Below are 17761 nucleotides of genomic sequence, written 5' to 3'. Positions count from 1 at the left end.
TATGTAGGGAAAACAGAGAGAACCCCGAAAAGGAGAATGTACGAACACATTTATGACATTTCAAAAGGAAAGGAAACAAATGCATTATTTAAACATTCCAAAATATGTGAAGGGTACAAATTTCATTTTTCAGTATTGGATCAAATTAAATATGATATTAGGGGTGGTACATGGGAAGAGAAAATCAAATATAAAGAATTATGGTGGCAAGTAACTATGGAAGCAGGTAAATTTCCAGGGTTGAATGACCACCTTTCCATTTTACCACTGCTAAAAATAAGGGCTGCTAAGATATAAAAAGGAAAAAATACTAAGGTAATAATTTTTTAAGACAATAGATGGCACTGTTCTCTGAGTTTTAAATAATACAAAGGTCTGCATTAAACATAGTACTCATTCTCCTTAAAGTATGTTATATAAAATATATTTTAAAATTGAAATGATTTTATGAATTATTTATACATTTAATTTATTTATTGACAAGTTTTAATTTTTGATAAGGAATAAATTGAATTTAATAGATTATATTTAAATGAATTAATGAATATTTATGAGCCCACTAGAATGCTGATTTGATTATTTGAAATGTAATGGTGGAACATTATTGGATTATTAGTTTTAAACTTGTATAAATACAGATGAAGGGATTCTGTTATTCATCTGATGAAGTCCTAGTTCATGGGGATGAAAACGCGTGGTTGTTTTTAAAAGCGTTAATGATTTTTGTGACAGCGTGTGGAAATAAATATTTGGTATAACCAGTTCGTTTTTTCTTCACTCCATACCTACAGCTTTCTTTTGGATTTATAGTGACTTGTTGAAAACTTCTTAATTCATTCCTTACTGATGGGAAAGAGTCCCCAGCTACCTGTATCCCTGGGTGGCCCTCATGGAAGGACATTCCTGAGCACCATGGAGCCAAAAGAAGCTCTACCTCTGGAGGACAAATCCAATTTGTAATGAAGGATAAAGGTATGAGGTTTGTCCCAAGTCGCAGCTGAGCAAATATCATTGAGGAAAGCCTTAGCATGGAAAGCTGGTGAAGTTGCCATAGACTTGTAGAATGTGGTTTCACTCTGTGAGGCAAGGTGATATTGTTCTTGTTGTAGATAAAGGTAATGCAGTTTCTCAACCATGACGTCCATGTAACTTTTGAGACAGGATGACTTAGTCTTGGTCCAGAAAAGGCCAGAAATAGTTGGTCTGATTTATGGGTAGATTTTGTTCTGTCCAGGTAGAATCGTATTTGCCTATGAACATCCAGGGAGTGCAGGCAATACTCTCCCTTGTTAGAATGATTAGGAAAGAATACTGGAAGGTCAGTAGACTGGTTGTGATAGACTGCTCTGACACCACTTTTGATAAAAAGGAAGAATTAGTTCTCGGTGATGTTCTATCTTTATGGAAGATAAGGTAGGGACGTTTGATGCATAAGGCTTGAAGTTCTGACAATAGTCTGTCTGAAGTGATTGCAATCAGAAACAAAGCTTTCCACGAGAGATATTTTAAATCACATGAAGATGCAGGTTCAAAGGGGGGAGGGGGGGCTGTTAGGGCTTGCAGGACCAAGGCCAAATCTCAAGGTTGTACTGGTTCTCTAAAAGGAGGTTTTAGGTGAAGAACCCCCATCAAGAAAGTTTTACAGAGTCTGTGACACGAGCGAAGAATCCTGAAAACCAATGTGGAAATTTGAAATGGCAGCTAAATGCACACGAATAGTAGAGGCAGACACCCCAGAGTGGAAAAGATGTGATAAATAATCCAAAACCACCGAAACTGGGGCTGACAAGGAGTCTAATAGTTTATTCGCTGCCCATAGAGGAAACCTTTTCCATTTATTGAGATACATAAGTCTGGTGGACGATTTATGAGATGCAGTGAGAATATTGCACACCGGGGACGAGAGGTTATCTTGCCTGGCAATCATTGGAAGTGGAGAAACCAAGCTGTCAGCTTCAGGGTTGTTAGATTGGGGTGAGTCAGACCCTGCGGATGGGAGATAAACGTTGGGGATGGATTTGATGATCCATGGTCGATCTAGCAGGTGAGGCCAGAGGAAGGGGAACCAGACTTATTGAGGCCAATATGAAGCAATGAGGATCACTTTGCTTTTCAACTGCCGTGCTTTTTTTCAGAAATTGGGAGATGAGGGGGAAAGGAAGATAAAGTAGACCAGAGGGCCAAGCGTGGACTAGAGCGTCTCTCGGTGACTATCCCCAAGGGGGGAATCAGGGCAAAATAGCTGCTGCACTTGTTGTTGGTTGGGGAGGCGGATAGGTTGCAGCAAGGCTGGCCCCAGCAGTTGAAAATTTTTGCCGCTATCACAGGGTTGAGGGACCACTCGTGAGGTTGTAAGATGCACCTGCTCGACTTGTCCGCTATCACGTTGGAGCTGCCAGGAATGTGCGTTGCAACTAGAAAGCAGTTGGAAGTTATCGCCCATTGCCATATTCTTAAGGCCTCTCGGCATAACGGGTAAGATCTGGTGCCCCCTTGCTTATTGATATACCAGACCACTGACATGTTGTCTGATTGGATGGCAATAGTCCCTGATGGAAGGATAGAATGGAATGCTCGCAACGCTAGTAGCACTGCCCTCATTTCCAGGACATTGATATTGCAAAAGGGCCTCTGTCTCCGACCAGGTGCTTTGGACTGAGTTTCCCTGACATAGCCCCCCCACCCCATCAGGGAGGCGTCCATGGTCACAGTGGCTTTCGGTTGATGGAGGCTGAAGGGGCGAGACCATTGTTGGGGATTGAGACGTCCACCAGAATAAATATTGCTTGCATCTCTGAATTGCTGTTATCTGAAAGGACAAAGGATGTTGTAGAGGGTACCACTGAATGAGATGTAACCACTGGGGGAGTCTCATGTGGAATCTGTCTAGAGGAACAATGGTGATCGAGGATGCCACTGACCCCAAGAGCTGGTGTATGGACTGAGCAGAAGATTTGTGGTGACAGAGCAGCGGCTGAAGCTGTTGTCTTTTTCTTTGAAGTCTGTTGTCTGGAAGAGATGCTGTGCAATTTAAACAGTACACTGATGAATTCTAAAGACTGTGCTGGGGTCGTGTTTGACTTCTCCCAGTTTGTAGTGATTCCCAGGCATTGTGCTCTGAGGAGAGTGTAGTGTAGGGCTTCTTCCAGTAGTGGTGGGGGTGGTGAGAAGCCAGCCATCTAAATATGGAAACGCCTGGAATCCTTGAAGTCGCAGGTGAGCGATAACCACTGCCATGCATTTGGTGAACACTCTAGGGGCTGTAGCGAGACCGAAGGTCAGTGCTTGAAATTGGTAATGACGGACTCCTATGCAGAAGCGGCGGTATCTTCTTGAGTGTTTGTCCATTTTTATGTGGTAATACGCATCTTGAAGATCTACAGAGCACATCCAATTGTCTTCTTCCAGAAGAGAAAGGATAGACTGAACCATGACCATCTGGAATTTCTCTGTTTTTACAAATTTGTTCAGTGCGTTGAGATTCAGAATTGGTCTCCAGCCCCCTGTCTTTTTTGGCACCAAAAAGAACCTTGCGTAAAAAACAGATCCTATCTGGTCTGGGGGGACCGTTTGGATAGCTCTGTTTTGTAGCAGCTTTTTGAATTTCATGTGCTGCTCTTTCCTTTTGACTGGGTAGAATGTCGGGTAATTCTCTGGATGAGGTTGGACAGAGATGAAAGGGGATGCGATAGCCTCTGGATAATTATCCGTTGTACCCAAGAATCAGTGGTTATGTTTCGCCAGGTAGTGGGATACAAGGAAAAACGACCCCCGACCGCTTCCAGAGGTGAGCAGTCGGGCAACGCTTCATAAGCGCTGATAGGGTTGGCCAGAGAAAGGATCTCTGGAACCCCGGTTTCGCGGACCTCCTCTGCCCCGAAAGGGGCATCTTCCATTGGAGTTTCCCCCTCTGCCTCTAGGAGAGAACTTGGCACGTGCGTCATGGAAAGAGCCCTTTGATTTCTTGTGCCACATCTTCCTGTTCCACTGATTTCCAGAGTAGAATTGTTGAGTGGAGTGTCTGACACCAATGGCAGATAGGGTCTTGCTTTCTTGTTCGCACCTTGCCAGCGTATCTTTAACTTTAGGGCCAAACAAAGACGCGGCCTTGATGGGGGAGTTCATAAAGGAAGCCTTAAAGGAGTCTGTGAAGTCACAAAGGCGCATCCAGGCATGTTGTTTCGTGACCATACCTGCTCCTGCCACTCTAGTCACTTCTTCCATTGCGTGTGAAATAAGATGCATGGAAGAATTGGATATGGATTCTAGAGTCGATATCTGAGAGGCTACATTGTCACGGACCTCATCAGAAACTGCTCCTGCCAAGGTTTCTGAGAGTTGGTTGATGAGATCCCTCTGAAGCCTTGTAAAGTGTGCCAAATAGTTCAAAGACCTTACGGCGAAGGTCGATGAAGCAAACGCACGCTTCCAGAGTCTATCACCTGGGACTCCTTGTTGGGCAGATGGACAGTTTGGCTCTCTTCTGCAAAGTCTTTCTTGGTTGCAGCCGCCAACACCATGGCATCTACTGGAAGACCTGTTGACCAATGGGGATGCTAAGCTGGGGAAGATAAGATCTTGTCAGGCCTCCGTGGTATAGCTTCCAGCATGTCAGGAGCCTTCCATGCATGCTGGACAAGCTTATCGGCCGGTGTGGTAATCCAGGAGGTAGGGGCCGGGCATGATAGGCCTGCAGGAATACAAATTTTTCTGAGAAAGGATTAGAGGACTTCCAGTCACTCCTCTAAGGATCTTGAGGATGTCACCAAAGGAGACCTCATCAGAGGGTGACTGTGGGGACCCTTCCTCGTCATCAAAGTCTGTATCTTCGGTCAAAGGCTCCTCAGTGGAGTCCATGTGCTTCCTCTTGCATGAAGCCTTGCGAGGTACTTCTTCAGTGGGAGGTTCTGGGGAAGGCTGCAAAGAGAGGGTCCCCTGAGGGGGAGAAACCTGAGGCCCTTGTGCCTGGTGTCTGGTGGTTGTGGCTTGTGAGACTTGCAACACAGAGGGTGAGAGGACTCTGACATGGGTGGTTTGCCAGCGGAGGTAAGTACCCTCTCCATGGCCTGGAAGGCCGGCCTGCCCAAAGACGGATGGGAGCCCGGAACCAAGCACGACAACCTCGGAACCGGGGTCACACCCTGCTCCGACGAGCCGATCCCCAGACCAGGAGTCTCAAGAGGACTGTGAAGCGTGAGAGAGGGAGGATTCCTGGAGGGTGCCATAGAAAAAATTGGCGTGGAACCAAAAATGCCCTCCCCCATGGCACATCCACTAGCCTGAGAAGAGCCCGATGCCCAGTGCACCGAGGGCCATAAGGACGAATCTGGATCTAAAGTGAGATCCACTATTGGGGTTAGAGGGAGGGAAGCTGCTTTTGGAGGAAGGGGCTTTGATACTTGGGTGGAAGTTGAAGGAGTGTACGTTGGAGTTAGAGGAGAAATGCATTCAACTGAAAGAGGGAATGTAGGTTTAGATGGTTGGGAAGAGACCCCTGGCCACAAGTAACTGGTCAACAAGCTGCAATCTTGTTCAGAGAGGCTCCTAGTAGAGAAACCTGAAGGTGATTCTGGCCTTTCTAGAAAAGGGTTATATTGGCTACCAACAAACGGACCCAAAGAAGGAGAGTACTTGGTCCTTGCTAATTCGAGTGGTGCAGAGCCCGGAACCGAGGATGTCTGCACCAAGGAAACTTGTGTCGAATTAGTCTGCGCCAACGAAGGCAGTGCCATAGAAGTCGAAGGTGTCTGCACCGTAAATGCAAGTGTCTGCACCAATGGGTACGATGCCGTCGAGGAAGGTGTCTGCACCGATAACAAAGACTGTGCCAAAAAGGACTGCACAGAAGAGCATTTCTGTGCCGAAAGTGTCTGCACCGTGGAGGACGTTGTCGTCAGACTCTGGGCCAAAGGGGATTGCACCAGTGGTGCTGAAGGAGACTGTAAATGCAGGGATGGTGCCGGTAAGGGCTGTGATGAAACTGTTGGAGCCATAAGTGTCTGCACTGGGAACTCCAATGCCGATGGCGATAAGGAGGACATGGCTGGAGCAAGAATTAACTGTGGATGTGCCGTGTCTGGAGCCGAAAGGGTCACAGGTAGCAGTGCCAGAGTAGTAATTTTCACTTTGAGTCGACTACCTGCGATCTCAAGAGGGAGATGAAGTGAGCGACCTCGATGAGGAAGAACGCTTCTTATGGGGTTTCGCAGGAGGGGGTGACCCCTCCGACCCATAGATAGCCTCACAGAAAGGAGATTTCAGGAGACCTTTCAGGATTAACTTGATGTTCTTCGTGTTTCACTGTTGCAGTCATCACATTTGGGTTATCTGCTTGCAGGTAGCCCTCAGTCAGCCTGATTATCAAAGTCTTGGTCCTGTATCGGTTGCTGTCTCATCTTCCATGACGTCAGGTAGTCAGGGGTATAAAGCTTGCAGCTGATGCCATTACATCAGTCTTTCTTGCCGTGCGGTGCAGAAGCAGTTGACAAGTGCCGGTCGGCCGACTCCTGAAATTTTCGTTTTCGAGTTTCAAATCTGAAGTCTTCAACAAAGCCAAGTACCCCGTTGGGGAAACATTTTCTTGCTCTAAACCGATGTCAGTAAAAGTTAATAATTGTATTTCTTGTGGAAAGCAAATACCTCATAAAGATTTTCATTCGTACTGCATTTCTTGCTTGGGCCCAGACCACGACGTCCCTCGCTGTCAGTTTTGTGCCTTAGTCAAACCTCAGACTATTCGTCGTCTGTTCATTTTCGCATCTAAATATTTTGGTACTCAGTTCAATTATCCAGAAATGGCTTCGGTAAGCCACCCGACTACAGACATTTCAAAAAAACGCAAAAATAAAGACCGAGACAGGCCACATAGGTCCAAAGCTGCCGACAACGCTTCCGTTAAAGCTAGTAGCCAGTTCGCCGGTACTCTGGTGCTTTCGCAGCCCCTGATACCAGCTACTTCAGATTTGCAGGCCTCTACTGAGACCCATTCAGAGTCCGGTGTGCCACGAGATGCTTCAACTGTGGAATCTGCGGATATCTCTACCTTGGAAGGGTCCTGAGCCGCTGTGCAGGCACCTGCTTCTGAGGTGTATTCAGGCCTACTGACTTGCATATTAAACCGATGCCATCTTCTTATTCAAGGCCTAAATCTCGATCCACGACTAGAAAACAGATGCCCAGACCACATGGTCAGGCCCCTGTGCCTAAAAAACAAATGATAAGAATGGCTGAAGACCTTATTACTCTAATCAGGCAAAGCCACCCTTCTCCCTCTAAGAGACCTAGAACTGATTTTCCTTCCGATTCTTCTGATCAGGATTCTGAAATTTCTGTTTTTTCTGATGGCCAAGAGTTGCCCTTATCTACCTATGAGATGCTGATGCAGAGGACTCCATTCCCTCTGCTTCACCTCCAGAGGATTTCTCTTTTGGTGAAACTTTCTATACTCTTAGGGAGCATTTCCACTGGGAAAGCCAAGATTACTCTGACTCCAAAAATAGGCTTAGGGAATACTTACTCCTACCTCAACACAGGCCTTTAGCTATCCCTCCTGTACTGGGCATTGTAGATGATGCCTTCTTGGAATCTATCCTGGCCCCTGACACTTTACCCTCAGCTCCCAGAATACCTGACCGGTATTACAAAGTACAGGGTTCCTGACTCTCACAAGTTCCGTTTTAAAAATCCTATTTCAGATCCAGAGACTATTTCACAGGGACCCAAAGGCATTAAGGCTTCTACTGCTAAAAATCCTACCCCCTCTGATAGAGATTCCAGGACCCTGGACAGATGGGGTAAGAAAGTTTACACTTCTGCAACTTTGGTCATTAGGGCCAGTTTCATATGTTAAAGTATCAGCAGCATATTATTGGATTGCTTAAACAGAAAATGGTGTTGATTCCTGACTGTGCTGAAAGTAAAGAATTACAGGATTTAATGCATTCTGCTGAAGAAGTTGGAAATGTGGTTTTGATTCATTAGGGGCATCTTGCAGGGCTGCTGTCACTGGGTCTGTACTTAGAAGGCATGCTTGGCTTAAGGAGCAAACTTTGCCAAATCATGTTAAAGCTAAATTACTGGATGCTCCCTTAAACGAAGACCGCTTGTTTGGCAACCAAGCAGAAGAAGTACTTATAAAGATGGAGGAAAAAGCTAAGTCTATGCAAACTGTTAAAGTACAGCCTACCAGATTTAGTAGGCACTGGCCGTCTAAGAATTGGTCCTTTCCTGCCTCTTCCAGGCCTTCTCAGTCCAAACCCAGGCCAGCAGACCACCTAGGCCTCATTCTCAAGGTACTCACAGGCCTAAGCAGTGAGGGGCTCCCACTTCCAAAGCTGGAAGTAGTAAGACACCCCCTATGGTAAACTGTCACAATGATGTAACTTTAAACCTTCCAAGCCCTACTCAACTGACTGTTCCTTTAGGGGGAAAGATCGCCCTGCATGCAAAAAACTGGGAGCTCATTACCCAAGACAAATGGGTTTTAAATATAGTTTCCCAAGGATACAGATTCCACTTCCACTCCTTACCAACCCCAAACGGTTGGCCAGACCTACCCCAAAATCAGTGGGCAGAGGCTCAAGAGGAGGTTTTCTCTCTTCTAAGCATCAAGGCTATTCAACCTGTCCCAGAAGAAGAATGGGGGCAAGGTTTTTACTCAAGACTTTTCTTGGTCCCCAGAAAAGACAATTCCTGGCGTCCTGTCCTGGACCTGTCAATCCTAAACACCTTTTTGGTAATCCCAAAATTCAAAATGCTAGCTCTTCATCAGCTGCTTCCCATGCTAGGCAAAAATGCCTGGTTGGCAACACTGGATTTAAAGGAAAGCCTACCTGCACATCCCAATCAGGGAATCTTGCAGAAGATACCTACGCTTCAGAGCAGGCTGCATGCACTGGTTGGCAACACTGGATTTAAAGGAAAGCCTACCTGCACATCCCAATCAGGGAATCTTGCAGAAGATACCTACGCTTCAGAGCAGGCTGCATGCACTATCAGTTCTCTGTACTGCCCTTTGGCTTATCTACTGCACCCAGGGTATTCACAAAGTGCCTAGCTCTAGTCATTGCATTTTGCAAGCAAAGAAATATTCAAATATACCCATACCTGGACGATTGTCCAATTCAGGCAAAAAGCCAGGACATGCTATTAAATCATCTGGCATTTGTAAAGAAACTACTAACTTCTCTGGGGTACACCATAAACGAAAAGAAATCACATATTGTAGCCTGCCAACAGATTGTATTCCTGGGAGCAAGCTTGAATACAACTTCCCAGATGGCCCACCTCACGCCAGAGAAACAAGTTTATTTGACAGCTTACTTCAAACTACTGGCCACAAAGACCCAGCTATCTGCAAGGAAAATACTGCAAGCCCTGGGGTTCATGGCCTCTTGCATTCTACTAATTCCATATGCAAGACTGCATATGAGGAAACTACAATGGTATCTAAAAAGCCTATGTTGTCAACATTCTCGGGACCAAGAATCAATTATTTCTAATCATCCCTTGTCTAAAGACAGAGTTCCTTTGGTGAGCAGAGCCCTGCCACCACAACAAGGGACTGCCATTCACTCTACCCCCTGCCGCCCAAACCCTAACAGACACATCAGACTATGCATGGAGGGCTCACTTGGCATGGCAGTGCATTCAGGGCAAATGGAACCAGAGTCAAATGCACCTGCATATCAATCAAATAGAAATGTTCGCTGTACAGAATGCTCTGATAGCCTTCAAGGACCACATTCTTCCAGGACAATTCTTGGTAAAGACAGACAACACCACTGTTATGTGGTACATAAGCAAGAAGGAGAGCGCCCACTCTTACCCTGTCTGCAGACTAGCCATGGTTCTGTGGAACACAGCCTTGAGCTGCCAAGTGCACCTACAAGCTCAATTCCTGCCAGGCAAGCTAAATACACTGGCAGATGATCTAAGCAGAAATCTCATGGACCCACACAAGTGGAAATTGGAACCAAAGATATTCAACATTTTGAGAAATAAATGGGGAAGCCCAGAGATAGACCTGTTTGCCTCCCCTCAGAACTACCAATTGGACAGATTCTGCACAAGGACTCCCCACAGACAAGCTTCGAAAGTGGATACCCTATCCTTCACCTGGAAAAAAAAAATCAGTCTTTGCCTTTCTCCCTCTGTCTCTCCTCTCCATAGTGCTAATTAAGATCAAACAGGACAAACCAAGGACAATACTGATTGCACCAGACTGGCCACATCAACACTGGTGTACCCCCTCTTGCACAGTGTCTCACTTCTGGAACCATGGCACCTGCCTCAGACCCCTGCCCTGCTGTTCCAGCAGGAGGGCCAGATTCTGCACCCACAGCTTCAAACCCTGAACATTGCAGCCTGGCTAATTACCTGATCTCTCCGTTACCATCCCTCCGTAAGCAAGTGATGGATGTCATTCTGGAGGCAGGGAGGCCTAGTACTAGAAAATCCTATGCTGAAAAATGGAAAAGATTCTGTTCCTGGAGCCAAACTCAAGGGATGGGCACAATAGTGCCCAATTTACAGCACATTCTTCAATACTTAACTGAGATGCTTCACAAGGGCCTTTCCTTTTCTTCCATCAAAATTCATGCCTTGGCCATTTCAGCACACTATAATACAGAGCCAATCCTCCTCTCTCATCCTCTGCTGAACCAGTTCCTCAGAGGGGCCAAAAACCTAAGACGATCCAGGAGAGCCCCTACTCACTTTGTATTGGAAAAGCTCACTCTACCTCCCTTTTGAGCCAGCTGCAAATGCAGAGTTGAAATTCCTTTCTTGGAAAACGGCCTTCCTTCTAGCCATCACTTCAGCAAGAAGGGTGTCTGAATTACAGGCCATCATGGCAGTGGAGCCTTTCATCATATTTCATGCGGACAGGGTGACCCTCAGGAGCAATCCTTCCTGTATGTCCAAGGTGGTATCCAGTGTGGCCCTTAATCAGTCCATTCATTTGCCAACCTTCTTTTCTAATCCACAGAACAAAGGGGAATGAATATTGCACTCCTTGGACGTGCACAGACAACTTGGATTTTACTTGGACAGTACTAAGCCTCTCAGGAAATCTGAACAGCTGCTGGTTGCATTTGCTGTAGGGGCAGAGGGGGGAAGGCCATTTCAAAGCAAACCATTTCTAAGTGGATAGGCTATTGCATTCATTTTTGCTATTAGCACCATGGAAAACCTACCCCACAGGGGATAAGATCTCATTCCACCAGGGCTGCATCTACCTCTACAGCCTTTCTCAGAGGTGTCCCTACCAGGGACATCCTAGAAGCTGCTACCTGGAGTTCTGTACTTACCTTCACCAAGCATCACCACTTGCTAATTTTTTCTAAATCCCGAGCTGGCTTTGCCACTGCAGCCTTGCAGGACCTTATAGCTGGTCCTAATGCAATCTAACTGCCTCCTCCCTTCCTTAGCTTTGGAAATCTACTCAAATGCGATGACTGCAACAGTGAAACACGAAGAACATAGTACAGTTGTGTACACTTGCCATAAATGTAGATGTTCGAATGTATTCACTGTTGCAGTCTTGGTTACCTTCCCTCCAGCCCCCTGACTTCTATTGACTGTACCTCTCTTCTTGTTTACTATGCCTAAAGCTTTCTGGTGTATTTGCTTTTTGTTGGAGGTGTAACCTTGTATATAATTGCTTCCCATTATGGGGGCACCTGACATCTGGGGCAAGAAAAACTGATGTAATGGTGTCGGCTGCATGCTTTATACCCCTGACTACCTGACGTCATGGAAGATGAGACCACAACCGACGCAGGACCCAAGACTTTGATAATCAGGCTGACTGAGGGTTACCTGCAAGCAGATAACCCAAATGTGATAACTTCAACAGTGAATACACTCGAACATCTACATTTATGGTAAGTGTACACAACTGTACTTTCTTTCTCTCGTTAATAGTCCTGGTCGAAAAATTTCTACAAATCCCACACAGGGGATCCACAGTAAGGTGGGAGACAGTCAAACAATCGGAAAGCGGTAACTTATGGCTGCAATACTTACACTGTTTAAAACCAACACTACTTTTCTTGTCCGACATAATGATGTGGAAAAGAATGACAGCACCAAGAGTAAGGAAAGGCTACCCAGAAGGGTGTGAAGAGAGAAAGAAGGGGGGATTACCAATGATGGTAATGAAGAATTACCTCAAAGGTAAGAAAAGGGAAATAAAAGGGAAAGAGACTAATGGGAGAGAGTCTTAAAGCTAGGATAGGGTACGAGAATAATAAAAGAAACTGATTGAAAACTTTTAAAGTATTAACAGTATATAAACTTTCAAAAATTATTCACTTAGCTGAGAGAGAGTGGCTTGACACGGCTGTACAGCAAAGCGGCAAACAAGATCTGAGGTAACAGGGAGGAGAGCATTCTGGGTAGGACCTTGGCTCGAGAGTTTTTGGTTGACGTGAGCTTGATGTAAGGCCGGCTCTGTTCCGAGGACAGAGCTGATAAACCATTAGTAAGGAATGACCAAAGATTAACAACATCAGATCAGTAGTTACCACTTCACACACCCCTTTTCACTTAAGAAAAATTGTTTTGCGATCACATTAACAATGACAGCATGTTTCAAAATTTAGTTGTGATATCATGGATGAGGAGATGTTTTATTTTTCAGAAGTAGAAAGTTGCCTGTTCAGTTTTGCTTGTTTATAGCCATTGTTGTACTTCTCCGCAATTCCCGGAATGACTGTTTCAGTGTCAGGGAAGACACTCCTTTTGCATTACAATGACAGCCGATGTAAAACCAGTGAAAGTTTTGCACTTAACACACTACTTTCTGTTGTTCCTGGTATCTTTAATAATACCTACACATCTGGAGACTTCAGAGGTTTCAGTGTGACCAACTGCATTCGAGCCCATGGAGAACCAGACCTTTAATAAAAAAAAAAAAAAGAACGCTAAATATGGAGTCCCGAAAACAACAGTAACTCATTCTAAGGTCATTCATCCCTTGTGCTCTCTTGTTTCGAAGTACTGACTCACGTTTGTGAAAATTGCCCCAAAAAATAGGGACATAATTTAAACATTACTTGTAGAAACTTTTTAGTAACTGCAGAAATCACTACTTGCATATTACCGACTAGTCTGCAGTCTGGTTGCGATAATACTTAAGTACCTAAAAATGTAGTGTAAAGAACTGCAGTGTGTCCTACTTGAGAGGTATTAATGATCTAAAGGTAGAATGTGTAGGTTGGAGAGTAAGTCAGTTAGCAGAGTTGAGAATTTGATTAGGCAAGGAAAGTAGCTGAGTTTTTTCTTTTTTTTTTTTTTTTAAAGGAACCTGTTGAAATTCTGAGATATATATAACAAAGCTGTAAGCATAAATGAGAGCGAATATATACCATGTCTGCGGTTGTGGTATCTTGGATTATTCCTCAGTCTGTGGTATGGTGACCATAGATTTTATGTAGGTAGCAGTGGTATGGGGGCTGTAGCAGAAGTGTTGAAAGTTCAAACTGCACCCCACCCCCTCAGCTCTTCAAGTGAAGACGGAAAAAACTGACATTCTTTCTACTGGCAGAGCAACCAGGTGACAAGATGCTTGACAACCCCCACCACCAATTCAGTTCCTGTTTCTGTGCCCTGCCCCCCAACCCTCCTACAACATACTTGTCTTAAAAAATACTTGCTTCTTTGAAAATGTAGTAAACTGCTGCTACAGTTTTATTTCCTACCTGCACTGATGACTGTAAAGCTATTGTTTTAGTTTAAAAAAAATAATAATCTTTTTTTTAAACTGTAGCAAACTGCTTGCTACAAATGTAGCAGACAGTTACTACAGCATATACCCTGCCTGCACGGAGTGGTACAGTCCTCAGATACTCAGATTTAAGTTCAAATTAAACTTTACTTTTAAACTGTAGCAATTTCTACATTTTATACAACACACTGTGCATTATAGTGCTCAGGTTTGACCTCAGAGCCAGTATTGTATTAGAAAGAGATCAGGATTGTCTGATTTTGCATTCCCCAACACTCTTCACCTGGGACAGTTTTCTCTCTTGCCCATCCTTAGCTTTGCTATTGGGCTGGGGGGGGGGGGCTCTCCTCCAGAAATGCTTTAACGGCACAACAGTATGTTTTGGAATTTGCTATTTTTCTCTTATACCTGCAGTTTTTCAAAGTGTTTACATCCACAATCGTGATAGTCACAGTTCTGATAGGGAGCCTGGATATAAATGTATCACGTTTTTAAAAACTTTTAGATGAAGTCCATGAGCACCTAGGTAGCCACTGAGTAGATGTGCTTGAGCAGTGTTTGTGCTGTACAACTTGTAGAAGCTCAGGGAAACTGAATTGTTTCAGTGTTTGTCTCATTTTGATTGTTATTTGTGAACAAGTCTTTGGAAATGGGCAAAACTGATGCATTTGTTCTGGGATGAAGTCGTTTAGCAAAGAAGTTAGCGGAGTCTTTTTTTCTTACTTAGGATGAATTTGTGAAGATAGCACCATTTATTTACAGTGAAATGGTGGAGTGCATGATACAGGTTAGAGTCTGGTGCAAGTGTTTGAGAAAAACAAATGTAAGCCTTGCGAGAAAAAACAAATGTAAGCCTTGCGAGAAAAAGATTATGTTAAGTAATGTCTAAAGGCAGCTGTGAAGTAATGTCCATTAGATTACATTTTTAAAAAGTTTTATTTGCCTTTCTAGTGGTAGTTCACATGCAACTTGGAGATCTTTGGCAGTTGCATACCCTGGTGTCTGCAACCATACTTTCCTTAATTACTACAAATATTAACCAATTTGTTTCATGAAAAGAGCTGTGTAGTCACAATAGAATTTACCCTGTTGACAAAATACAAGCAGTGAATAGTAAGACTATATTTGGTATTTTCTGTATACATCTTAAAAGATTGATTTCTGCATGAGGGGGGCATAAGTCAGGACACTTAAAAATTGTACAGAGTTGTGTTGATAACATTTTGTACTATGTTGATACCATCTTGTTGCATCTTTAAAAGCACTAAAGATTGTCTTTGTACTGTTTTTAAAAATATAAAGTGAGTTTTTTATATGTCAAGATTTGAAGTCATTGTTAGACTTTTTATTATTATTTTGTAGTAAAAAGGACATCTTTATGTTTTATATATTTTTCTCTGTTTTCCCTGCAGCACAGTTAATCTTGGCATTTTTTTCTTCTTTGCCCACAGAATCCCTTTTTCAGCTTCTTTTAGAAACAACTGTGCGAAGTACTGGGACAAATGACAGTAATGGACAATTGCTTACTGCACTCTCTTGTGCTTGCCTGTTCAGTTTGGTGGTGTCTTGGGGCGATACAGGAAGAATACTGCAAGCTATATCAGCCATCCTTACGAACAATGGCAGCCTTGCTTGTCAGAATATTCAAGTAAGTGATTGAATATATTGCAGTGAAAAAATGCTGTTCATTGTACTGTAATAGTAGATCTGATGTTGTCAATCTTCACATAATCCTTGACTGTGGGTTCAATTCCGTATCTCGGAACCGACTTGGCCGTTATTCCAGCTCACATCTTCCAAAAACTTTTGAGCTCAGCTTTACCCATAATGCCTCTCATAGGATTACCCCAGAACTTGTTTGCGGCTTTTAATACCAGACGTGTTTATCCTGCCAGCTCTTGAGCAAGCTTATTTTCTTCAAACTGTGTTTTTCTCTTTAAAACTCTTACTCTCACTTACCCAGCAACTTCATTAGCTTTTTTCTTCCAATACCATTGTTGGTAGATCCTCTCTTTTGCTTTTTGTTTACCATTACTGTAATCTGTTCATACCATTGTTGGTACTTTTCTTGTGTTCCTTCCTCTAATTACCACTAATGTAAATCTTTCATACCATTGTTGGTAACGTCTTTTTCTGCATAAAAAAAAAAAAACTTTAAACTTATCGTTCCGCCTTTCTTTCTATGCCTGTTTCTTCAGCTATGGCTGATAAGACTAAAGGTACTTCTGGCTTCAAAAGATGCCAGAAGTGTGATCGTAAATTACCAAACTCTGATGGTCACTCTTTGTGTCTAGTGCTTGGGCCCTTTGCACCTTCAAGAAGATTGTGCTTTCTGTCACTGGGCCCTTGTAGAAAGGAAAAACAACTTATCTTAAAGGACCTTATAAAATTGAGCTTTGAGGCCGTATCTGGATCTGTCAAATCGAAAACTGATGTTTGCTCCCCTTTTTCTTCTTCTTCTTCTTCATTCAAACATGAAGGATCTAAGAAAAGGAGCTGCTCGATTCCGACAGTTTTGTCAGCACCGCCAATTAAAATGGCTAAGACTTCCCTGGTTCCCAAAGTTTCAGTGGAACTGACTGGGAAACTGCTTCCACCATTGGTGCTGTCATTGCCTACCTCTGCACTGACAATTTCGGCACTATTACTGTTTTGGACGAAACAATTTGGAAACTTCTCTCTCCTGCATTCCAGTGGTTTCAGAGCCAAAGAAGATGTTCTTTGTTCCCCATTGCTGCAGTCCTTACTATTGGGGTATAGTCCGCGTCCAGTCGGCCCGAATACCAGAGTATAAGGCTGACGTCGGTCAGGGCGCATTAGACTGACGTCAGTACGTCAGGGTACTAATGCGCATGACCGACGTCATATCCTCAGTCTTTTTTGCCGCATGGTCCGATGCAGAAGCAGTTTTGCGAGTGCAGGTTGGCGTTCTGAGATATTTCCGAAACCGGAGTTTCAGACCGAAACAGAGTTGGCTAAGTACCCGTTGGGGAACATTTTGGTTTTTCTTGCCTCAGTATTTTACGGATGTCAGAAAAAGTGAATAACTGTATTTCTTGTGGGAAACAGATACCTCATAGGGATTACCATACTTTGTGTATACCTTGTTTAGGGCCTGAGCACGACGTTGTTGGTTGCCGCTCTTGTGCTAGATTTAACAAACGCACTATTAAGAGGAGGTTAGACTGTGCCAGGTTAGTGTTTGGGAAGCGTTGCAATTATAAAATGCCGTCGGATGCTCCGACGCCCGCTTTGTCCAAGAAGCGCAAGGACAAAACAGCGAAGCCTAGGGTTGATGAACCGGCAGTCCCGGACGTCGGTTCTTTAGAAGGCTCAGTAGAGCCAGAGGTTTTGCCGGGAGTTTCCATGGAGTCTCAGGCAGAAACTTTACTGTTACAGGATGTGCCTTCTCAGGAGGTAGGCCAGGCTGAGGGGGCTTCTCAGGTAACTGTTCTTCCCTCTCTTCCCAAGGTAGTTAGAGCCTCTCCTTCTGTTGCCAAAACTTCTTTGAGAGGTAGGCCTAGTTCAGCTTCAGTGGGGGCTTCTCCTAGCATTTCGGGTTCTGTACCTAAGAAACATATGCTTAAAATGGCAGAAGATTTGATTACTATGATTAGAGGTTCTATGCCCCCGCCTGATAAGAGGCCTAGGGTGGAACCGGAGTTTGATAGTTTTGAACAGTGTTCAGAGGCTTCAGAGTCTTCTGCAGAAGACTTGCAGGAGTATCCTACTTATTCTGATTCTGATGTGGATGATTCCACTCCTACAGCTTCTCCTCCTGAGGATTTCTCATTTTCAGAGACTCTGCATTCCATGAGGGAGCACTTTAAATGGGAAGGCCAGGATTACTCTGATTCCAGGAAAAGGCTTAGGGAATTCTTGTTTTTACCCCAGCATAGGCCCTTAGCTATTCCTCCTGTGTTGAATGTGGTGGATGATGTTTTTGCAGAGGCTTCCCTGAACCCTGACTCTTTGCCTCCTGCTCCTGTTAAACCTGATAGGTATTATAGGGTGCCCGAAGCTCATAAGTAT

General features: G+C 44.2%; 1 protein-coding gene across 1 annotated transcript in view; it reads left to right on the top strand.

Moving 5' to 3' along the window:
• The window catches only part of MYCBP2 (MYC binding protein 2), a gene marked incomplete in the record, with an annotated part of 5088083 nt that overhangs the window by 408665 nt on the left and 4661657 nt on the right, over positions 1–17761 (top strand). Inside the window, 1 exon segment of the mRNA XM_044072904.1 lies at positions 15181–15377. Coding sequence (XP_043928839.1) covers positions 15181–15377 — 197 coding nt within the window.

This window comes from Protopterus annectens, chromosome 5.part1 (genome assembly GCF_019279795.1).
Source record: "Protopterus annectens isolate FY-2018-M chromosome 5.part1, PAN1.0, whole genome shotgun sequence".
Classification (NCBI taxonomy): Eukaryota; Metazoa; Chordata; order Ceratodontiformes; family Protopteridae; genus Protopterus; species Protopterus annectens.
Note: the sequence above shows the minus strand (reverse complement) of the source record. Positions and strands in the feature narration are given on the sequence as shown.